Here is a 25,154-nt window from a genome sequence, read left to right on the forward strand (position 1 = left end):
GAATATCTTTCCATGTAAAATTTTTTTTTTTTATTTTTACGAAAAAGGATGCCGCAGCGGCGCTGCAAGCAAAGGGAGGTCTCTTCATGTAAAAATTTTAAAAAATGTTTACGTGAAAGGATCTCCCTTTGTTTGCGGCGCCGCTGCGGCGTCCTTTTTTATGAAAATAAATAAAAATAAAAAATCCGTTAAAATTGGTGGCATGCTTTGGTGCCACGGACCATTCGGGTTCGGGTTCGGTCGAACTTTGCGTGAAGTTCGTCCGAACTTGCCGAACCCGAACACCGTTGGGTTCGCACATCACTAGTAGTAAGGTTAGGATTGGTCTAAGGTTGCAATTGAAGCTGCACTACTACTTTACAGAATGACTGTAATCTAGGTAAGCTCCTTTTTAAAAAAAATATATTTTATAATACAAAAATTTAATTTTCAATTTAAACAATTTATTTGTTTTTTGCTTTCTATGTTTTTTCTTGATTCTCCAACACTATATTTACTACATATTTTGTATTATCCAAAATCACTTCCAGTTTATCTTTACCTTTTACTAGTTTTAAAACTCCGCATATAGTTTTTGAGATCTCCATCCATTCTTTATATATCCACAATTTCATTTTATCCATCTTACTGTCTTTACTGTTTTACTATCATAGCTTTGTTGAATCAAACTTAATGTCTATATATCCTTAATGTTATAATCTCTTCAATTTTTCATTTTCTAGTATCCAAATGTCCAGTTTTATTCTGCTCCTTGCCAAGCCAAAGCTTTATTATCTTCCATTAATGTTAAAGTAAAGACCAAATTCTATAGATCAAAAAAATAACTCCTTGAAGATTTCCAGTTTCCAAAATATTTTTCTGTAAGCAAGGCCACACATCATTTTCCTTTTTTCTCTTTTTTTCCTGTGTCTTCCACTAAATTATTATCATGTTTTGTTTCCACCAGCAGATGGCATCCTCAAATTTCCCATGGACATATATCACCTTTTTGTAAAAACTTCTGGAAATACTTTAAATCCAAATGTAAAATGTTTTCTTCCTATTCTGTATTCTTTTTTTAAAAAAATCCAATTGTAACTCACAATCCTTTTGGGCTTTAAATGTTATAATCTCAATTTTTCTTTCCCCTCCTTTGTAGTACTTCAGGTTGCCAATTAGCTGCTAATTTCCTCTGTAGGCTCTTATACTCTCATTTTAAAGTTTCCTTTTATTTGTAAATTGGTCAATCACTCATCGGGGTCATTACCTTGTTTACTCACTACTCCTACAGAGTGCTTAGATTCAAATCCCAACAATCCACATTTTCTTTTTCTTGCGTCTTTCAATGTGGCTGCCCTGACTTCATAGCAGCTCACAATGGCTGCTTTCCTCAGCTGCTGGTTTCTGAGGCTTTAGTTGACTCTCCAGGGAAATTGCTTTTTCCCGTTCGTGTTGGCTCATGTCTATTCATCCACTGTTCCTTCAGAACAGTTTAGGTCAATAAAGAACCAAAATTAGTTGGGATTCAATGTTTCTTCAGGACCCAAAGAATCTGTCGGATTGCCATGGTATTGGCCACCCACCCTCTTACTGGGCATGATCTTTGATTCCACATATATCCTTATTTTTTGTTTATAATGGTTTCATACCGCTGGTCGGGCGGTAGGAAAAGCAAGTAGGATGCTTGGCTGCATAGCTCGAGGTATAACAAGCAGGAAGAGGGAGATTGTGATCCCCTTATATAGAGCGCTGGTGAGACCACATTTGGAGTACTGTGTTCAGTTCTGGAGACCTCACCTACAAAAAGATATTGACAAAATTGAACGGGTCCAAAGACGGGCTACAAGAATGGTGGAAGGTCTTAAGTATAAAACGTATCAGGAAAGACTTAATGAACTCAATATGTATAGTCTGGAAGACAGAAGGAAAAGGGGGGACATGATCGAAACATTTAAATATATTAAAGGGTTAAATATGGTTCAGGAGGGAAGTGTTTTTAATAGGAAAGTGAACACAAGAACAAGGGGACACAATCTGAAGTTAGTTGGGGGAAAGATCAAAGGCAACATGAGAAAATATTATTTTACTGAAAGAGTAGTAGATCCTTGGAACAAACTTCCAGCAGACATGGTTGGTAAATCCACAGTAACTGAATTTAAACATGCCTGGGATAAACATATATCCATCCTAAGATAAAATACAGAAAATAGTATAAGGGCAGACTAGATGGACCATGAGGTCTTTTTCTGCCGTCAGTCTTCTATGTTTCTATGTTTCTATATAAGACCCCTCCATTCTTGAGGCAGTCAAACTTGACATCAATACCCATGCTTTTGTTACATCCCAATTTACTAATACAATGTTCTTACTCTTGACAAGTGCCTGGTGGAGCAAAATACAGTATGTCAACTAACCAATGGACATATTGCAATTTTGTTACATATTTAAATTGTTTAATTTTTTGCTTGAGTGATCCAAGACATTATAGCAGGATATAAAATGTTAGTTTCATATCGTATCATATCATATATATGTATGTATATATGTGTGTGTGTGTGTGTGTGCGTGTATTCATATATATTCATGTGTGTGTGTATGTTTATGTGTGTGTGTGTATATATGTATGTATTTATACCATTTGTGGCCAGACTTTAAGTGCTGAATACACATTAGCAAATTTATATGACAAATGTGGTAACCTTGTTTATTCCTTTCCCTAATAGTATCAAACTGAATATAGACTTCACAGCTTATGGATTGTAATTTTAGTAGTATTGACAATGTATAATTGATAGACTGGATTTTATCATGGATTTTTTCTGTTATTTATCATTTTATCCTACAACTTTTGATTGTGTATTCACTAAGTGTTTTTATTTGTTTTGGTCTATGACTGTAATAATAATAAATTTGAATTTGAATCATATATATTATATCCTAATATAACTCTGATAGACCAATATTTCTATATGGAAATCTTTTGCTGCAATTTCTTAGGTTTGATTACTGTAATCTTATTTGTGAACAATAAGATTCATGAATACAGAACACTGCCCAACATTTAAAAGAAAAGAATAGTCCTCTATAGTTTTCAATTCCCACACTTATATTTGAACTCCATGAAGCTAGAGATCTCATTGGAAATATTTACTTCCTTTCTTTGTAGTCATTTTGTGGCTCTGGTGATCTTTCATGAATGATTAAAAGGCTTTTTAGAAACCAATCTTCTAAATCATGTATGTTAACAGTTGCAACCTTTTATTTAGCTTTAGGGGATATTAAGAGTTATGTTATCATCAGGAGTTTATTCATTAAAAGCAGTGTGTTACTTGGGACTGTGGTTATAATGTAGGCCAACTGTACAGAGATTTCTTTTAATGGTTAGAATGACTGCCAGACCTTGGAGGGCGAAGTAAGTTGTTAGCTATTTAGCTGTCACTAGAACGAGCTAGTTTCCTATATTGTTCTCTTGGAGGCTGTTTTCAAGCTGGCTGGAGTCAGTGCAAAGTTGATGGAATGAGCTTTGGAATGAAACCTTATAGAGACTATGTTTTAAATTAAGTACATAGCTAGGGACTGCTTACTGAGAATATATCATTATTATGCAATGTGACTATCATTTATATAAGAACATATGACAATACTTTTCCTGTTAAAACTTAATTCTTCAATTGAAGCAGGTAGTTCTGAAATCAGAGAACTGGGATTTCAAATATAAACAAATCTGAATCTTTTTTCCTTCAATTAGGAAAAGAACTATTTTTAATCAATTGATGTAATTCCAGAATAGAAAAATATTTAAAAGGTGAACTTAAAAGCCTGTAAAAAATAATGTGCATTTATGTAAAAAGATTATATGTCTTATTTATTTATATGTTTATTTGTTTGTTCGTTTATTTATTTATTTATTCATTCATTCATTCAATTTCTATAACTTTCTCAGTCAATGTCTCTGGGTGACCTACAATTTAAAAAAACATTAAAGATAAAAATGCTAAAACACTTTAAAGCCATAAAACCACTAAAATATCCAGTTTAAATTATACATAGGAGCTAGATACTTGGTCAGGTAGCAGTATAGGAAATGGAGTCCTTAGTACACGTACCATCCAATAGTAGACAACACAGTATCAACTGTAGAGACCTTCACATTTCTATCATATCTCAAGACCTAAAATGGTCACCTAACAGCAAAAAATCATCAAAAAAGCACAACAAAGAATGTTCTTTCCGTGCCAACTTAGGAAGCTCAAACTGCCAAAGAAGCTGCTGATACATTTCAATAGAGGAATCATTGAGTCTGTCATCTGCACCTCTATAACTGTCTAGTTTGGCTCTGCAACCCAACAAGACCAACACAGACGTCAGTTGATAATCAGAACTACAGAAAAAAACAATTGCAGCCAACCTGCCTTCCATTGAGGACCTGTATACTACACGAGTCAAAAAGAGGGCAGTGACATCCTGGACATAAACTGTTTCAACTCCTACCTTCAAAACATCGCTACAGAGCGCTGCACACCAAGACAACTAGACATAAGAACAAGTTTTCCCCAAAAGCCATCACTCTGCTAAATAAATAATTCCCTCAACACTGTCAAACTATTTATTAAGTCTGCACTACTATTACTAGTAGTTTTTTTCTCATCATTCCTATCACCCATTTCCTCCAACTTATACAAGTTATGTATGACTGTAACTTGTTGCTTGTGTCCTTAAGATTTTTATTAATATTGATTGTTTCCTTATTGCTTATTTGACCTGTATGACAACTATTAAGTGTTGCCCCTCATGATTCTTGACAAATGTATCTTTTTCTTTAATGTACACTGAGAGCATATGCACCAAAGACAAATTCCTTGGCCAATAAAGAATTCTATTTTATAGGAACATAGCCTGGTTGAGGCTTTATGAAATGTTGAGTTCTGGTTGAGGACTTATGAAAGGCTAAGAGGGTTAGGGGCATTCTAATTTCCATATTGGTATTGAAATATTAGAATTGCCTAAAAGGTTTTTTTATTATTATTATTTTGCCATGGACTTTTACAAGCAGTCTCTAGAAGTCAAAATTGACCTCAAGGCAGGTAAAATGATAGATTGCAAGTAATTAGTTAAGTGATTGCTATCTTAAAAGAAAAGCAGAGTTAAATATAAGAAAAAAATCAGGAAAAGACGATTAAGAAGATATTCAGTAAATCAAATGTAAAGTTTAATAATAGAAAGGAAAAGGAAATCCAATATAGTAAAAAGGAATGGAAGGATATCTGAAATCAGAATTAGAGATTGATACATTAAAAATAAGATATATGCATATGGGACTTCGTTAGCCAAAGTAGGGAAGTTCTAGAGAGCTTAATTAAGAAAACAAAATTACAAGGTAAATATATAAAGATTTTGTTTAAAAAAACAAAGTAATGCCAATTAGCATGTTTAGTGAACTACTCACAGTTGATAGTAAAGGAATATGGAAAGTGAATTATTTTCATGGAATCTGGAACAAGGGGAAAAGGAGAATATGATAGAGTAGTAAAGAAAACAAAGATTAATTAAAGGAAGGAAGGCAATAATTACTTTGGACAAGTTCATGAAGTTTAAGGGCATTTTATGACAATTAAGACAGAATGTCAAGGGAATAGTCTTTCAAAATGAATGGCTATGAAAACAGAACAATGAGAAACAGTAAGAGATAGACATTTTCAAATCATTGCTTGATAATAGTTATTATCATGTGAACTATAAGAAGAACCAATTTTAGCCAATTTGTGTCAAGTAAAAGCTGAACCTTTCCTTTAGCTGAAAATAGAAATCCAGGATATGATGATGGATATGAAAAAAATTATTTGCAATATTGAGTAAACTAAATGAAGTACTGGTCAAATTTACCATAAATATTGAAAAAAGCCTTTAGCAAACAAAATAAATAAAATTTATTTATATGGAAGAGAAGAATTATTAATATTATGATTAATTTAAATTTGCTGAAGGTGTTATGTGGCTGGTTAATTCATCAAAGAGGTTGTATCTATACATATATTTTAATGTTGCAATGCTTTAGAGATGTGACCTTAATGCAGAGGGTAGTACACATTTTCATCACAAGTGCTGCCTTCAGTATGTTTCTGTTTCAAACTATACTTGTAATACTTTGCTATTTTCTCGCTTCTGATGAACGTAAGCTGGAAAATCGGGTTCCACTCTGTAGAAGATGACAGTTTGATTGTAGTTCTGACGAACTTTGAGAAAAAGAAAATAAAAAGTACCATTTAAGAAAAAGACACATGAAGTTCAGTCTTTTTCTAGCTTTTTGTCCCTATTTCCTTTTATAGAGAAGTTCTTTTGTATACTACTGGCTATTATTATAGTTTTCATCATTGTAAATTGCACTGTCAATGAAATAATAGCTTTTTATTGTTCTGTGTTATACCTACAGGGAATATCAGAAATACTGAAAAGCTCAGTTATGACAAAGAACATCAGTATGAAATAATGGTAACGGCTTTTGACTGTGGGCAGAAACGTGCAACCGAAGATGTCCTGGTACGTGTTGAAGTTAAGCCTGTGTGTAAACCTGGATGGCAAGGTAATAATTGTGTATCATTATTAAATGTAAGTGTTAATTTAATTACACATTTTGTACTGAAAATAAAGAAAAATTAAAGAATGAAGAAATTAAAATAACAAAAGCTTAATCATAATTTAGTTTTTAGCTTTTAAAAAATAAGGGCATACAATTTATTTGCTCAATGCTGGTTATAATAGAATCTTCTTTAAAAATTATGAATTAAGCCATTAATAAGAAATGCATGGCTCCTTGTAATATGGCTTCATTACAATTTTTCATTCAGCATCTACAGACATTCAACATTTCATTCAACATCTACATCTACAGACCCTTTTTCAGTTGTTTCTGATTTTCATAAATGAGCAGTGGATAGGTTCAAAGTAGTAATAAGGCCAATACAATGGGATTACACTAGCCCAAATGATTCTAATAATAATAAAGCCTTAAAAATAGGAGTGTTCTCACTAGAGATTTGGAGTGGAATCTCTGTATCCTGTTCAGCAAAAGGGTTACTTTGTCTAACTTTTTTGTTGTAGTAGCACTGGTAATTTGAAAATATATCCAAAGACTAATCCCATTGCTATCTAGAATTAGGACCAAAACTTGAAAGTTATGAGTTGGTAGGTTGCAACAGAACCTTGTTATGTTTTAATTCAGCCCATGGGATCAGATTTATATTTAGATTCAAAATACAGATAATAAATTGTTTTATCATGTAAATTTATCCTTTTCAAAAGAAAGACTAATTAGGTATGTTTTATGTTTTGTATATAGCATGCAATAACAGCCAAGGGTTCATTTTTAGCATTCGTCTTTGTGACTGATTAAGTATCAAGCTTGACCTACTTAATGATCCATTGAGATCAATGCAAAGGTAATATAAAAGTATCTCAGGTAACATATCTAGGTCACTTTCCTTTCCAATGTTTCCAGATTATTAAAAAGATTTTTTATAGAGAGCAAGAAGTGTATCATCTTGAACAGAAATACAAATATGCATATTTCTTTTCCATATTCCCATTTGTGAATTAACATGCAAGATTTTTCTGGGTAGCATTTGCTGATGATATACAATATAAGAATATGTATATTTTTTTATTATATGTATGACTTAAGGCAACAGAAGTCAAAAGTGCTTTTCCTTGAGAGTCAGATCATTTTTTTTCAAAGTAAACTTTTATTGTAAATATTGGCAGAGTGAATGCATTTTGGGGATAGTTTTTACTAGTTTGTCCTTCCTAATGTCAACTGTTACAACTTTCTTGACTCACTGGTATGCAGATTGATAATGTTTAATTCAATATTCTCATTGGGTACAGAATTTTAAATAGGTTTACAGTGATCCCCCGCTCGTTGCGAGGGTTCCGTTCCAGGACCCCCCGCAATGAGCGGGTTTTCGCGAAGTAGCGCTGCGGAAGTAAAAACACCATCTGCGCATGTGCAGATGGTGTTTTTAACTTCCGCAGCGCTAGCGAGGAGCCGAAGATTGGGGGCGGCGCGGCTGTTTTAAAACGTCGCCGCCGGCATGGGGGGCTTCCTAGCAGCCCCCCAAACCCGGGTTGGGGGTCCGGGGGGGTGCTGGCAAGCCCCCCATGCCAGTGGCGACGTTTTAAAACAGCCGCGCCGCCCCCAATCTTCGGCTCCTCGCTAGCGGGCAGGCGGCGGACAAGCCGTTCGCTGGCGCTCGCTCTCGCCGCTTTGGAGCTGAGTCCTGAAGCGAATTCGCTTCAGGACTCAGCTCCAAAGCGGCGAGAGCTAGCGCCAGCGAACGGCTTGTCCGCGCTCGCTCTTGCCGCTTTGGAGCTGAGTCCTGAAGCGAATTCGCTTCAGGACTCAGCTCCAAAGCGGCGAGAATGAACGGTGTGGGCGGGCGAAGGGCGGGCGGCAGCGAGGAGTTTGCGTGGGCGGTGGGGAAACTCCTTGCTGATGCCCGCTGCTCGCCCTCCCGCCAGCAAGAGGGGGAAGACCCAGGGAAGCCGCCCAGCAGCTGATCTGCCAGGTGCCATCTACACATGCGTGCCCATAGAAAAAAGGGCACGCATGCGTAGATGGTGTTTTGACTTCCGGGTTCAAAAATCGCAAATTACCCCGTTCGCAATGGTTGGGGACGCAATAACCGGGGTATTACTGTATATAAAAAGTTGTATATAAAAATTACACAATTTCAATTAACAATCTTTTTTTTAACAAATAAAGACAAGAAACATTTTTTTAAATTTTCTCATATCAAAATATCCGTGTTGATTTAGGACTACATTGTGACAAGTGTTTCTGAGTCTGCTTCATTCATATTTGTATTAGCATTTTTGTGGGTTGAAGAAGGCAATCAGAATTATCAAACTGTTAAAATGTTCATATCTCTCAGAATAAAACAGAACCAAAAGAGTTATTAATATAGAATGACTTTGGTAAATGTATTGCTAGTCTATTTGCATACTTTAATAAGAACAGTATGGCTTACATTTTTGCAATGAGGAAGATAACAGGTCTTAAGTCAAAAGAATGGAGGCAAGGACTGAATTAGTAATACATGAAAATGCAGAGTTATATATAAGTAAAGTTCACTTGAAGTTCACTAAAATATAACTGCATTTATGAGGTTCTTGATAGTATAGTATAGTAAGTAAGAACACGAAGTAATCCTGCTCCTATATTTGTAGAGCATTCTAAATGTGGAAATAATCTTAGAGGAATCAGGATTTTCTTCACTGGAATGCACTAACTTGTTCCTGGTCAAGGAGAATTTAATCAACCAGCATGAACTATTCTCATATATACCTTGAATGCACAAAGAAGTTTATTAAAATCTATCTATGCAGCTAGTTTGCAGATGCCTGATGGGAAAAAATAAGATCTGAGCTAGAATCTAAAGAACAGGAAAGCAATGTAAAACTACATTCAAGCATCACCTTATCTTAACTTTATTTCCCTGCAGATGATTGAAGATTTTCTTGTAACATTTCAGCATTCAATACAAATTTCTGCAAGAGAAAAGCTAACCCAGCTTATCTCCTGCATACTATACATTCAGATGAATGTCTGCTTCATGAAATGAAAGTCATTATAGAAATGTGGTAATTCCAAACACCTGAAAGAAAAAAGCTAACCCAGCTTATCTCCTGCATACATTCCAATGAATGTCTGCTTCATGAAATGAAAGTTATTATAGAAATGTGGTAATTCCAAACATCCGAACAGATTGAAAATGTACAGTATGTATGATTTCAGTGTTTACTCCCTTGGAGTAGAATGGAACTAAAACAAATTTCTTTGTTATAAAATCTTATCTTGGTAGCTTTCGAATAGCTTCCCAACAATTTTGTTGATTTTTGGTTGATTTTTACATTAACTTCTTTATTGTATACACACCTGAGAACAAAGAAATCTGTAATTCTTCATTCTTTTAGCGACATGTTTTTAAATTCCACTTCTGGCTAGGTATTTGGTTGTTTTTTTAAAAAAAAACAAGCTTCTGTTCACACTTCTGTTTCTCAACATGCACAAAATACAAAAAACCCCTATATAGAGATATAAAACATGTTATATTATTGGCCACATTGTAGTGTATAATAATATTTATATTTTTAGACTGGAAAAGGCATATTGAGTACAAGCCTGGTTCGGGGAGCATACCTTTGTTTCCCATTATTCACTTGGAGACTTGTGATGGACCTGTTTCTTCTATCCATGCCACTGTTGAGCTTCAGACCAATTATATTGGAAAAGGCTGTGATCGCGAGACATATTCGGAGAAACCGTTGCAGAAATTATGTGGTACATATGAATTTATATATAATTTCGGGTTTTTATCAGCTGGTAGTGACAGTGCTGGTATTTATGTAGAAACTAAAAAGCACATTTCTTTTCTGTTAATATTCAATTATGTGGGGACAAAGATCACATGTCTGCAATTAGCAGACCTGAAGCCAGTTATAACTGCACATATAATTTCATATTCTGAAAAAAAATGATACAAAGGTCAGCAAAAAATCTTATTTTGAAATATTTGCTGCAGTCAATCCATGTTATTTTAATCCCAACATTATCTACCCAATGGCTAGTATAGATCAAAATATAGTGTTCCCTCGATTTTCATGGGTTCAAACTTCACGAAACGTCTATACCACGGTTTTTCAAAAATATTAATTAAAAATACTTTGCAGTTTTTTCCCCTATACCATGTTTTTTCCCGCCCGATGACGTCATACCTCATCGCCAAACTTTCATCCGCCTTTAATAAATATTTTTTTAATAAACTTTAATAAATAAACATGGTGAGTAATAATCTAAATGGTTGCTAAAGGAATGGGAAATTGTAGTTTAGGGGTTTAAAGTGTTAAGGGAAGGCTTGTGACACTGTTCATAGCCAAAAATAGTGTATTTACTTCCGCATCTCTACTTTGCGGATATTCGACTTTCGCGGGCGGCCTCGGAACGCATCCCCTGCGAAAATCAAGGGCTACAGGTTTTCCGTATTGTATCTAGAAAAAAAATTGAGGTAGTAAGCAGAAAAGCATCAGGATAACAGAACGGGAAAGGAACTTGGAGGTCTTCTAGTCCAACCCCAGCTCCAGCAGGAAAATCTATATCATTTTAGACAATTGGTTGTCCAGAATTAACTTCAATATCTTATTCTGATGGAGCACCCACAACCCCTGGAGGAAAGTTGTTCCACTGATTAATTGTTCTAACTGTCAGGAAATTTCTCCTTATTTCTGGATTTGTTCTGTCCTTGATTAGTTTCCATTTATTGCTTCTTGTCAGAAAAGGGAGGGAGGGAGGTAAGGAAGGAAGGAAAGAAAGAAAGAAAGGTCACTTCAGTAATTCAAAGTGACTTTCAACATTCTAATTATATACATTCTGTAATAGGCTATGTACTCTGTCTTGAATAGATGGAAATATGCCATTGTATACCTGAGCACATCAGGGTAAAAGAAGTGTTAGTATTGGAATTTCCATGTGCATGTATTCATATTTCCATATGCATCCAGTTATTTCTCAAACAAAAGAAGGAAAGAATAATATAATGATGGACATTTTATTTTTGTTTTTACTGTTATTAATTTTTATAATTAGTGTATAAGAAGACATTGGTTGTAGTTTAAGAAATTATCTATTGTGAAAGCGTTTGAAAAAGAAAATTATTGATTACTAGGTTGACAAATATCCATAATCCACGTTAACAATATGAATACTATGATTATATAGATCAAAGTTTTTTATAAATTAAAATATAACTGAATATGTAACTAAAACAGGGCTACTGGTCTATCTAGCACAGCCTCTTGACATTCTAAACATGCAGTGGCTATCTACAAACTTAATAAGTCTATTTCTATTCTATTTATTGGATTTGTATGCCGCCCCTCTCCGGAGACTCGGGGCGGCTAACAACAATAATAAAACAGTATACAAAATAATCCAATAGTAAAAACGGTTAAAAACCCATTAATATAAAAACCAAGTCCTGCTGCTGCTACTAATATACTTTCAATGGACTACAATTACGCCTGCGAAGATTAAATGCAAAAAAATGTCTGTTATCATTAAAATGAGACAATGAAGGGTGATCCTAGCTTTCAAAAACTGAATTCAGATAACAGCTTTCTCGTTAGTGTCTCATCAATCTCTTCTTTGTATGTCATCCAAAGGAGCATCTTCAGGTGCCATTGACCTGTTACCAACACATAGTGCTGCAAATAACTGGACAGCTGGTCTTCTAATGGACAGCAATGATATGGTTTTTAAATTTGATGGAAAACAAGGTGCCAAAATTCCTGATGGGATAGTACCAAAGAATTTAACTGATCACTTTACCATCACCATGTGGATGAAACATGGCCCAAGTCCAGGATTAAGAGCAGAGAAAGAAACCATTTTGTGTAATTCTGATAAAACAGGTAACTCCAAATCTGTACTTCCTTCATTCTTCTTTCAAATGTAAATGTTCAATACAAGCAGATATTGAAAAATAATAATCTCTTACAAGAATTAGCTTCAAGATCTTTTTTGCACTAAATCAAGTATTGACGTGATGTGTAATAATTTAGTTTCAAATACATCAATTGTATAATCTGATTTTAATATATCATGATAATATTTCTTATCTTGGTCTATTTCTTTTTTTTAGAAATGAATCGACACCATTATGCACTTTATGTACATAATTGTCGGCTAGTATTTTTGTTACGGAAAGATTTTGACCAAGCTGATACCTTCCGTCCTGCAGAATTTCATTGGAAGCTTGACCAGGTACATAAATTAGTTTTTATTATAAAATTTCTTCCATAGTGTTACATGAAGAATGCATCCATACAGCAGAGTGTAAAACTTAATTTACCAACCTGAAATTTCTAGGTCTTAAATTTCAATGTTCTAGAGCAAGTGTTCCAACCTTGGCAACTTTAAGACAGTATCTTATTTTAAGTAAGTCACGAATTATGACCAGGTTAGTACTCTGCTGGATGTTGTTGAAGTACAAATTACAGTTTGGAATAACTTATACAACTTATGTAAGAAACAATTACAGAAGTACAGTTACTTTCTCTCAACCCAACCCACCTCACAGGGTTGTTATTGTGGGGAAGATAGGAGGAAGAAGGTGTTGCATATGTTTGTCACTTCGAGTTATTTGTAAAAATAATTAATTTAAATAAATCTCCTTTGATAATTTCCATCAATAAATTGTTTTGCCATTAGTAACTACATGAATAAATAAATAAATGCTACACCAAATTTACTGCCTGTAATATTGTATCATTCAATACTCTTCTTTTTTAAGACCTGTTTTTCTTTAGAAAAAATAGAAACATAGAAGATTGATGGCAAAAAAAGACCTCATGGTCCATCTACTCTGCCCTTATACTATTTCCTGTATTTTATCTTAGGATGGATATATATTTATCACAGGCATGTTTAAATTCTATTACTGTGGATTTACCAACCACGTCTGCTAGAAGTTTGTTCCAAGGATCTACTACTCTTTCAGTAAAATAATATTTTCTCACGTTGCTTTTGATCTTTCCCCCAAATAACTTCAGATTGTGTCCCCTTGTTCTTGTGTTCACTTTCCTATTAAAAACACTTCCCTCCTGAACCTTATTTAACCCTTTAACATACAGTGGAACCCCGACATACGAGCAGCTCTACTTACGAGCTACTCGAGATACGAGCTGGGAGAGTAGAGAAATTTTTGCTCGACTCACGAGCTTCCATTCGGGATACGAGCCGAGAAGAGCCGGCCTGGCTTGCTTTGCTTCCGAGCTGATGCAGAGCCGAATAAAGCGTCACGCCCCTCTGACGCTTTCGGCGGCTTCCGAAGCGATGCTGGGCTCTTTTGCCGCCAAAAGCGTCAGGGGGGCGTGACGCTTTATTCGGCTCTGCAAAGCAAACCAGCCTGGCTCTTCTCCGTTCGTATCCAGCGCTTGGTGAGTCCTTGGCTTCTGCTGGGGGTGGGGGGATCTGAACGCTTTCTGCTGGGGGTGGGGGGATCTGAATGCTCTCCCTGGCTGGGAGCACTTTCGCTGCGAGAGAGGGCTTTCCCGAAAGGGACGGAGAAAGCCCTCTCTCGCAGCGAAAGTGCTCCCAGCCAGGAGGCTGCGAGAGAGGGCTTTCTCCGCCCTTTCGAGAAAGTGCGCCTGTCTGAAAAGATCGCCGCCGGTCTGGTAGGGTTTTGCAGCAACCTCCGAGCAACCTGGGCTCGGAGGTTGCTGCAAAACCCCACCGGACCGGCGGCGATCTTTTCAGACAGGCGTGCCGATTCTCCGCTTTTAGCAGTGAGCTGTTTAAAAAGATCGTAGCCGGCATGGAAAGCCCCCCCATGCCAGCTACGAGCTTTTCAGGCAGGCGCGCCGATTCTCCGCTCACTCCGGGTGAGCGGCGAATCGGCGCATCTGTTTAAAAAGATCGTAGCCGGCATGGAAAGCCCCCCATGCCAGCTACGAGCTTTTCAGGCAGGCGCGCCGATTCTCCGCTCACTCCGGGTGAGCGGCGAATCGGCGCATCTGTTTAAAAAGATCGTAGCCGGCATGGAAAGCCCCCCATGCCAGCTACGAGCTTTTCAGGCAGGCGCGCCGATTCTCCGCTCACTCCGGGTGAGCGGCGAATCGGCGCATCTGTTTAAAAAGATCGTAGCCGGCATGGAAAGCCCCCCATGCCAGCTACGAGCTTTTCAGGCAGGCGCGCCGATTCTCCGCTCACTCCGGGTGAGCGGCGAATCGGCGCATCTGTTTAAAAAGATCGTAGCCGGCATGGAAAGCCCCCCCATGCCAGCTACGAGCTTTTCAGGCAGGCGCGCCGATTCTCCGCTCACTCTGGGTGAGCGGCGAATCGGCGCATCTGTTTAAAAAGATCGTAGCCGGCATGGAAAGCCCCCCCATGCCGGCTCCGAAGCACCGGGCACCCCTCAGCCGACGTCTTTTCCCCTCAGCCCTCGGGCTTGCACGCATTAATCACTTTTCCATTGTTTCCTATGGGAAACAATGCTTCGATCTACGAGCTCTTCGACATACGAGGTTCCTTCCGGAACCAATTAAATTCGTATGTCGGGGTTCCACTGTATTTAAATGTTTCGATCATGTCCCCCCTTTTCCTTCTGTCCTCCAGACTATACAGATTGAGTCCATTAAGTCTTTCCTGATACGTTTTATGCTTAAGACCTTCCACCATTCTTGTAGCCCATCTTTGGACCTGTTCAATTTTGTCAGTATCTTTTTGTAGGTGAGGTCTCCAAAACTGAACACAGTATTCCAAATGTGGTCTCACCAGCGCTCTATATATATTAGATCTTTTTCACAATTTAAATACATATAGTGTGACTCTTTCCCTCTTTCCATCAACCCATCCCATTCACTACAGATGTCTTATTATTGCAGGAAGGATTAATGTAAAATATTTTCAAGTAATTGTTATCACTGATAACTTTATAAATACTGTTATGTAATTTATTGGCAATGTATAGACACTATTATTCATTCATTCATTCATTCATTCATTCATTCATTCATTCATTCATTCATTTGATTTCTATGCCACCCTTCTCCTGAGACTCAGGGCGGCTTGTTATTGCCTTGTTTATTTTTTTCACTTCCCAGTCTAACGTACAGCCCTTAACTTTATGACAACGGCCACATATTTAGCACTTGTGTCCTAAACAAAGCCTGTCAAGGAAGGGAAATAAAGACAGGAAAATAAAAAGATGAAGTGTGGATGAACATTTTTGTTTCTATCCACGTGTCATTGTTAACTATGGATTTTCAAGACAAAGTTATTTTTATATATAAAAGTAAATGCTAATTAGATGAGAGTAATATACTCAGGTATACTGAAATATTTCCCATTTTATACCCAGAATATGTAATGAATACATTTAAAATGTGATTCTTTATTTCAACTGTTTAAAATAAGAGATCAATATATAAATTACATGCCTACAACTCTAGAGAAAATTACTTTATTTAAATATTATCTTCTGGCTATTTAATTATATAGTAACACATTTGAGAGAGACAGGTTGATTATGTATCATACATCACAAACAGAATAATTAGTTATCTGTTAAATCTATGTGATAATTATTTTGTCAAAACAAACCATTTTATAAGGATGCTATCTCTCAGGAAAGCAATGCTGATATTACTGGAGTTGAATATGCCTGTGCACATTTTCTGAAGGTTAGCTAAAAAAAGTCCAATGTTGACAAATGTAAGCTTTTAAAGTAAAATAATCAGATTATTGCCATTCTATTTTATTCTATTAAAAATATGAGTATTTTTAAGCAGCTAGAAATGGTTAAAGTTGTTTCATGGACATAGTAACTACATACATTAAGAGCCAAAACTTTTGTCAGAAGGAATATAAATATGATGTTGGACATAATTGGACATAATTGGATGTTGGACATAATTATAATATTTAATGGGATAGACATTTGTAGTCAGACAATATTAATAAATGACACAGATTTATTGATAATTGAGTTAGTTGTATAAATAATATAGTTTCTAGCTGATAAGAGCTCTGCTACTATGTTATTAAAATTGAAATTCCCTTGCTTAAAATACAGCAGTTGTACATAATTTAGTAATTTATCTTAAAATCAAGTTAACTATAATAATCTTAAATTTTAAAAAATACATAGGTCAATTAATTCTTCCTAGTAGTGGAACATTTAAAAGTGGTATGAAACACTTATCTTCAAATCATTAAACCAGCTCTCTTTTTTCCTGTTCATGCAACTACTGTGTAGACTACTCATAATGCAAGCCTGTAAATATGTGCTTTTAAAAATGAAAGACAAATTGTACAAGCTTCCATGCATAATGAAGTATGTCTTTTAAGGACTTGCCATATTTTTCTGTGTATAAGACGCACCCTTTTCCTCCCTAAAAGAGGCTGATAATTAGGGTGCGTCTTATACTCTGAAAGTAGCTCTCCCCTCCCCCTCCCCCCCCAGTCCTAACTAGCTGCTAACAATCTTCCCAGCTATTACATTGCAGGCTCTTTTGTTGTTTCTTTCTGTGAAGAATGTTTTCCAAGCCCTAAATCTTTGCAGTGTTTTTTCCATTACTCTAACTTGCTCCGAAGAAGTTTCTTTCCAGCCCTAACTAGGTACTAACAATGTTCCCAGCTTTTACTGGCTTGCAAGCTATTTCATTGTTTCTCTCTGTGAAGAATGTTTTCCAAGCCCTAAGCCTTTGCAGTGTTTTTTCCATTAATCTAACTTGCTCCGAAGGAGTTTCTTTCCAGCCCTAACTAGGTGCCACCAATATTCCCAGCTTTTACTGGCTTGCAAGCTCTTTCATTGATACTCTCTGAGAAGAAAAATGTTTTCCAAACCCTGTCGTGCAAGAGGTTTTTTTCCCATTGCTTTACTTGCTCCAACTCTAACCAGGTGCTAACAATGTTCCCAGCTCTTACTTGCAATAAAATATGAAATTTCCACTTAGAAAAGGGACTGGTTTGAGGGCATGGCCAGCCAGCCATTGCTGCTGGGTTGGCAAACAGGGGCAAAATTCCACCATCGGTTCAGGCAAATCAGTCCGAACTGGCAGCAACCCATCACTGATTAACACCAGTTCCTCATTCTTTTGATAGGATGTGTAAAACTGACCATTTTTTTTTCTAACCAAAATCAAACCTGACATTAGATTGAAGTAGCTTAAATATGTTCTTCAAAACATCTTGGATTTATATCCTATACCTTCTCCAGCACCTTACTAAAAAGTGAGTCGTTAAAAAGGGAGCTGTAGAAAGACAACTGACTCAAACATTCTTTAATTACTTGTTCACAAAAATAGAAAAAAGTATCCCAATGATCTATTGAATTACTAGGAAATTTTCAAATAATCATTTAGGAAGTCTGTTGGAAGCATAGCAAATAATGCAGAACAATGTGGCGCTTGATCTTAACTAATGCAGCAGTTCTTTTCTGTGGTGTATTTAGGCAAGAGTGAATCTACAGAATTATTGTGATAAAAATGTTTAAAGATATAGGCCACTGTATATGTTAATATAAACTTTGCCCCATCTATGGCCTTGAAGGGATTAGGATTAAGGTTAGAATATATTCTGGGATATTCTATTTTGCCTGAAACAAGGAAGTAAAGATCTTGTTTTACTTTTTAATTCATTTCAGTGTTATGTGAAACCCAATAATTGTAATAACTTCTAATTTTGGTTTTGTTTAAACAAAACAGTGTCAAAAACCTGGATGTTATATCTTTTTAAAAGTAAGCTGTAACTGGTAATGAACCCTCAGATCAGATGTAAACATGAAAACAAGAAAGGTTTTTCATAGGAAGAAAGGAAAAGGAAATTTAATACACTGTGATTGTGTGGGGTTTGTTTTGTTTTGTTTTTGAAACACCACCCTGGGGCTCTAACATGATATTATAATGAGCCCAGAATGTGCACATTTCTGATTAAAACCTAAATGTGCTTTGATGTTTTGAAACAGGTGTGTAAATGAGGAGGTTCTAATTAGGATTAAAGGAAGTACATCACTCATATCTAGCTAGTATTTTTATCCCAAGCTTTTTGGGCAATACTTGTCTTCCTGCTTCACTGACTTATATTAATATAGTATAATCAAAGCCTTTATAATCCCACATACAGATTTGTAGATTTCATTTTCAAAGCTTTAAAAAAATATATCAGGGGAAAGGAAATGGATTACACTTCCAACCAGGAAGGTAAATGTGAATAGCAGCTGAATAGCAGCTGAAATATAAATGCATGCTGTAGAATAAGGATTTACATAAATAATACCTGTAGAGATTATAGCAAGGTTTAAAATTTATTAGTAATATCCCTAAGCACATGTCTCTGGAAATGAAAACATTTAACAAATTCAGAGATATGAGCTCTATTTTCCACTGGGGCAGAATTTATTATTTAAATTATTCAGGGGAGGTTTATATATAGTCACAAAGATATGTGATATGCCAACTAATTTCTAATTATGTTAGCCAGAAGCTCTCCACTGGGAACACTTTGTTTTCTTCAATCAGGGTAAAGCAATTCACATATTATGGTTGCTAAAAATTTATTATATTACCAGAGTTCATAATGTGGGAGTTTAAAGAGAAAATTAATTTTCTTGGATCACATCTATTGAATATTTAACATATATCATGTAACTTAGATCAAATAATGGTCTATAGATAAAACAGTGAATTCCAGTCATAGTATTAATCTCTCTGACATAAATGATGCCTAGACAGACATAAGTTTAGAGAATTGCATTAAAAGAAACCTTGTAGTATAAAACCATAATAAAAAAATATATTTCTTGACTTCAGACTTAAAACAGGTGCCTAATATTAAACAAGTGAATAGTTTTTTTTTTCTTTCCTTTTTTAATTTGGACATATATATATGTGTTTATAGGGGTTATATACTAAAAGAAATAACTTTCATTGCCCTTTCTTGTTAGTGAAACTATAGAAGAGGTCAAAACTTTGGCTTCTGAGCTACATGCAATCTTCCAATAGATTTGGGGGTACTCCACAATCTCACCTCCTGTCTGCTCCTCCACCAGCCCATCATTGATTTTCCCACCCATCCACGCACGTTTTATTTTGTTGATCCTCTCCCCCTGCCTTTCTCAATGGCTTCTCAAAAGTTTCTCCAAATTTTACCTCCATGGCTCCTCTCTATGTTCTTTATCCAGAGATAAAGAACAAATATTTTTAGATTTATTTTTATCTATTGGTGGGGGTGTAGATTTTATGGAAGATCTGCATTAGGTTTCCATATTTTTGATGTTTCTGTGTTCAAAATCATAGAGGTGAATACTCAGCATGCATTCACAATATTAGTCTTTCTCTTCCAGTCTAAAATTTCAGATATCATTTGAATTTAACATAACAATTATCACAAAATAGTAATACAAAAAAGAGGCAGATTTCTCTTCCCCTTTTCTCCATACGATTTAATACATACATACAGTACAGTAGTCCCTCGCTATACCACGCTTCACCTCCTGCGGCTTCACTTCATCGCGGGTTTCTGAGGAAGTCGATCGGCAGATTTAAACAGCCCGCCGAACTCGATCGGCAGGTTTTTAAAAATATATATATATATAAAATTGTAAATACTGTATTTAAATACTGTATCTAAAATAAATACTGTGTGGGGAGCGTTTATAAACACTTAAAACAATGAAAACTTACCAAACAATTACAATATAAATACTTAAATAAGTACTATCAGTCGATAAATTCCCCATCGCGGATTTCACCTATCGCGGCCAGGTCTGGAACGTAACACCAGCGATAGGTGAGGGACTAATGTACATACATTAAAAAGTGCTCGCGAAGACGCTTGGCGGGAAGAGTATTTATTTATTTATTTATTTATTGGATTTGTATGCCGCCCCTCTCCAGAGACTCGGGGCGGCTAACAGCGACAATAAAACAGTGTACAATAGTAATTTGGTATTGATGATTAAAAATCAATTAATATAAAAACCAAACATACATACATACATACCATGCATAGAATTGTAAAGGCCTAGGGGAAAGAGGATCTCAATTCCCCCATGCCTGGCGGCAGAGGTGGGTTTTAAGTTGTTTACGAAAGGCAAGGAGGGTGGGGGCAGTTCTAATCTCTGGGGGGAGTTGGTTCCAGAGGGCTGGGGCCGCCACAGAGAAGGCTCTTCCCCTGGGTCCCGCCAGGCGACATTGCTTAGTTGACGGGACCCGGAGAAGATCCACTCTGTGGGACCTAACTGGTCGCTGGGATTCGTGCAGCAGAAGGCGGTCCCTGAGGTAATCTGGTCCGGTGCCATGAAGGGCTTTATAGGTCATAACCAACACTTTGAATTGTGACCGGAAACTGATCGGCAACCAATGCAGATTGCGGAGTGTTGGTGTAACATGGGCATATTTGGGAAAGAGTATGGAATGACACCCCCCCAACACCAAGGCAGCATCTGCTGAATCTTTGTAAAACTGGAAGAGACAGGAGAAGACAGAGCCAAATCCAGCCAAATATATACAGTATATACCTACCTACCTATCTCTCTCTCTCTCTGCCTCTCATTGCAGCAAGAAACAGCAGGCAGCTACTTTGGACTTTGTTGGTGCTGGATGTGTGATCTGCTCTCCACCCCATAGAAAGAAAAAGTTGAAAGGGGCAGGGAATGGGCTCCAGGAGGAGGAGGAAACCCAGTCTTCCCCATTGTGAAACACACTTTCACTGTGCTGCTGTGAGAGCAGTAGGCCATGGAGGGGGCATTGGGACTTCCCCCTACCACATTTTTTTATTTGATTTGATTTGATTATTTCTATGCCGCCCCTCTCCATGGATGCTAAAGGGAAAGCCAGCTGGGCTTCTCCTAGAATCCCCCTATCCTTCCCTCCCTACTCCCTGTTCCCTTCCACCTACCCCCCTACTCAATCCCACTGTGTTGGGGTGACACAGGAGAAAGCCTTCAGATCTTCCAGCGCTCGGCCCACAACTCTCTATACTCCTCTAGGCCTGGTTTACTTAGGAGAGAAGAGCAGCCCTGATTAACCCCCCCCCCAACACACACAGCCCCAGCCATTGCTTCCCAGCTTCCTCAAAAGCGGTAGCTCGCTTTGGAAGTGCTGAAGAGTGAGACAGTTGCAAGAGCTGGGCAAGGCCTCTCCACCATCCAGATCACCATCTGCTGGGCCAGCTGTCCCCTCTCCCTGGGGTGTTGTGCTCAGCAGTCAGACAGGAAGGGGAGCACTTGATTGATTGATTGATTGATTGATTGTATTTGTATGCTGCCCCTCTCCGTGGACTCGGGGCGGCTAACAACAGTGATAAAAAACAGCATGTAACAATCCAATACTAAAACAACTAAAAAACCCTTATTATAAAATGAAACATACATACAAACATACTATGCATAAATTGTAGGGTGAAAGAATATCTAGGGTGAAAGAATATCTCAGTCCCCCCATGCCTGACGGCAGAGGTGGGTTTTAAGGAGCTTACAAAAGGCAAGGGGGGCTATTCTAATCTCTGGGGGGGAGTTGGTTCCAGAGGGCCGGGCCCGCCACAGAGAAGGCTCTTCCCCTGGGTCCCGCCAAATGACATTGTTTAGTTGACGGGACTCGGAGAAGGCCCACTCTGTGGGACCTAACTGGTCACTGGGATTCGTGCGGTAGAAGGCAGTCTTGGAGATAATCTGGTCCGGTGCCATGAAGGGCTTTATAGGTCGCAACCATAACTTCCCTACACCCCCCTTCTTTCTCTTGGCTCAACAACAAGGGAGGCGGAAGGGGATGGCCCCCACCCCACAACACATCTCCTCCTGCCATTCTTTCCAGTGCCCTCTTTGCTGGTGGCAACAGCAAATGTTTGATAAAAGCGGAATGCTGTTGCCATGCAAAGGCAAGTGCAGGGGTGCTTCACTCCCGCACTAAAGCTCCGGCCATACCACTGCCACAACAGGGTGATGGCTGTTTCATCTCTCTGCCACGACAGGGTGGCAGGGAGCCGCAGAAGAGGGATCAACCCTCATATTAGTCAATACTAGGAAGTAGGTGTATGCATAATATTAGCATTAAGATTACATATAATACATAGCATAAGTAACACTTTATTTGATATAATGAAACAATTCCCAGGGGTGCAAGAACAACTTTAAGTCTTTGTTTCTGAATCAGCTGAAAAATAATTTAACTTTAAAAATATGGAAACTTTATTCTACAGAGTCACAGTAGACTTTTTGGGATCCAGTAAATGTATCCAGTCTCTTGCAGTCATGACCAAAATGGAGGAACAGGCAGCTGTGCCACAAGTACCTACTGAGCTCGTAGATCTGAGCAGAATACCAACTTAATGTTGTGTTTCTCCGTGTACACTGGATTGTTCTTCTACAAGAAGAGGTGGCACCCCCCCCCCCCCCAAAAAAGCACTAAACGAAGAAAATGCTATCTTTTTTATATGAATTAACGTAGAAAACCTCTAGATCATATTGGAGAAGAGTAAAAATTGTAGGAGCAATATTTCCCACTGCAAGTCTGTCTGTTTCTGTCCAGTATCCTGGTATGTCTGCAAGAAGTTGGAATAGCTATTTTAAGAGCAATAGTGGATTTTAATTCTCCAGATTTATTGAAGGTTGAAAGTACCCCAGGATATAGTTAATGCAGTTCTCACACATATTAGCACACAGTACATGATTTTGCAAGACTGAAGACAATGGCAGCATATTCAAACATATGTGGGTATAATTTGGAAGAATATTTTTACATTAAATAGACATTAAGTGGTTACAGCTTTAAAATCTATTCCTTAAGCATCCTTGACACATATTTGCCAGGGGTCACTGCATTTGCCTAGACAAGAACAGCCAATTCTCCAGAGAAATTCAACATGCTCATAAAGGTTCATTTGCTATGTATGTTCTACATTCTGTTTTATTTTGTCTTGAGAACTGAAATTAGCTGCCCTAAATATGAATGCTGCATATTAAAGTGCTTGAACATTCTTAACTGTTTCCTCCCAATTTTACATTGTAAAATTATATTTTACATTTTTACACCCTCTTAGCTTTTAAAAAAAATTATGAATTTTATGAACTAATTGCATAAATCCACTATTTAAAAATTCATAGTGAATATTAGGCTATTACTTATAAAATTTCTATTTTTTTATATGACTGTTATATTTTTACTATAGTGTAGGGAGGGTATATGTATATGTGTATTTATTTAAAATGCAGAGATCTTTCAAGTACCTTGTGAATTTCTTGGCTGAATAATAAATGCCTCAAACAGCTTTTATAGCTTAGCAATAATAACAACACCCTTGCAGACAATCTACTGTATGTTACTAAAGAAGTGAAACTTGTCTTTAAAAAAATATAAATCTAACAAAGATGATAGCTGGGGGCCGGGAGGGGATCCCTAGGGATATTCACCGATTTAAGACAGCTCGGCTTAAGTTGTTTTAAACATTTTTTTAAAAAATGGCAGGCCATTTCAAAGATTTTTGGTATGAAATGAAGCAAAATTAGACCTTACATAAACCTGAATGTAGAAAAGCCTATGATTCTCCCTACTTTAAATGTAGAATTTAGCTTCTGAGATAAACTCAACATTGTATAAATATGCCATGAATCCAAGGGCTGAACTGAAATAGTTGTCCTGATTTCATTTTCCCCTGTGATACAAAAATATATCTGTATCCCCTTATGCAATTTTAATTTAAATGTCATGAGCAGTTAATTGACATGTTTCAAATCAATTCTGTGATTTCATAAGCCAAAGAAAAATCTCTCTAAAGCAACAAGTCAAACCTACACAGTGGTACCTCTACTTAAGAACGCCTCTACTTAAGAACTTTTCTAGATAAGAACCAGGTGTTCAAGATTTTTTTGCCTCTTCTTAAGAACCATTTTCTACTTAAGAACCTGAGCCCGGAAAAAATTCCCAGGAAATTTGAGAGTGGCACGAAGGCCTGGCCAGTTTCCTGCCATTCCACCTTTAATCCTGGCCATCTTGGGGGTTTTTGGGCTGCCAGAGGACCCTTTTGTTGGTGCTTAAGGAGGCTTTGGCAGTCTAGAGCAGTGTTCCCTCTAATTTTTCTGGGGGGTGGGCGGAAAAGTATAGTGTCTGAGCAGCAGTCCCTTTGGGACTGGGCGGCACAGAAATAATAAATAAACAAACAAACAAACAAACAAACAAACAAACAAATAAAAAACCCACCCTGTTTTGCCTCAGAGAATTTCAAAATAAAATACTGTACTGTGTGTCTATAACAGTGAGCTCATAATAGGGCAACTCTATCAATATCAAAATGCCACTTAAATAGTTGAGCTAGTTTCAAACTAGATTTTGATTTTCTTTCTCTCTTCCTTACTCCCATTCTTTTTCTTTCTCTTTTCCTTCCTCTCTTTTTTCTATCTGTTTCTCTCTCTTCCTCTCTCTCTCCTTACCTCTCACTCTTTCCCTCTCGGCTTCTGGGCAGGTTTGGAAAACTCTGAGTTGATGATGATTTTTAAGTGAGCAATTGCTCACTGCTCAGCTTAGAGGGAACTATGGTCCAGAGTGAACATTCTACAAGCTGTTGTGAATGATCCTCATCCAACTCTGGTAAAGATTCTGAGGATGATTCGCCGGGCCCACTGGCCACC

The 25,154-nt window shown here is 37.1% G+C and overlaps 1 protein-coding gene across 1 annotated transcript in view; it reads left to right on the forward strand.

Annotated features, from left to right (window-relative positions):
* Positions 1–25,154, forward strand: part of CLSTN2 (calsyntenin 2) — a 246,235-nt gene that overhangs the window by 172,793 nt on the left and 48,288 nt on the right. Inside the window, exons 5-8 of the mRNA XM_070753284.1 lie at positions 6,410–6,559; positions 10,130–10,315; positions 12,193–12,441; positions 12,672–12,793. Of these exons, the coding sequence (XP_070609385.1) occupies positions 6,410–6,559; positions 10,130–10,315; positions 12,193–12,441; positions 12,672–12,793 (707 nt within the window). The remainder of the gene's footprint in view (positions 1–6,409; positions 6,560–10,129; positions 10,316–12,192; positions 12,442–12,671; positions 12,794–25,154) is intronic.

This window comes from Erythrolamprus reginae, chromosome 5 (genome assembly GCF_031021105.1).
Source record: "Erythrolamprus reginae isolate rEryReg1 chromosome 5, rEryReg1.hap1, whole genome shotgun sequence".
In the NCBI taxonomy this organism is placed as follows: domain Eukaryota; kingdom Metazoa; phylum Chordata; class Lepidosauria; order Squamata; family Dipsadidae; genus Erythrolamprus; species Erythrolamprus reginae.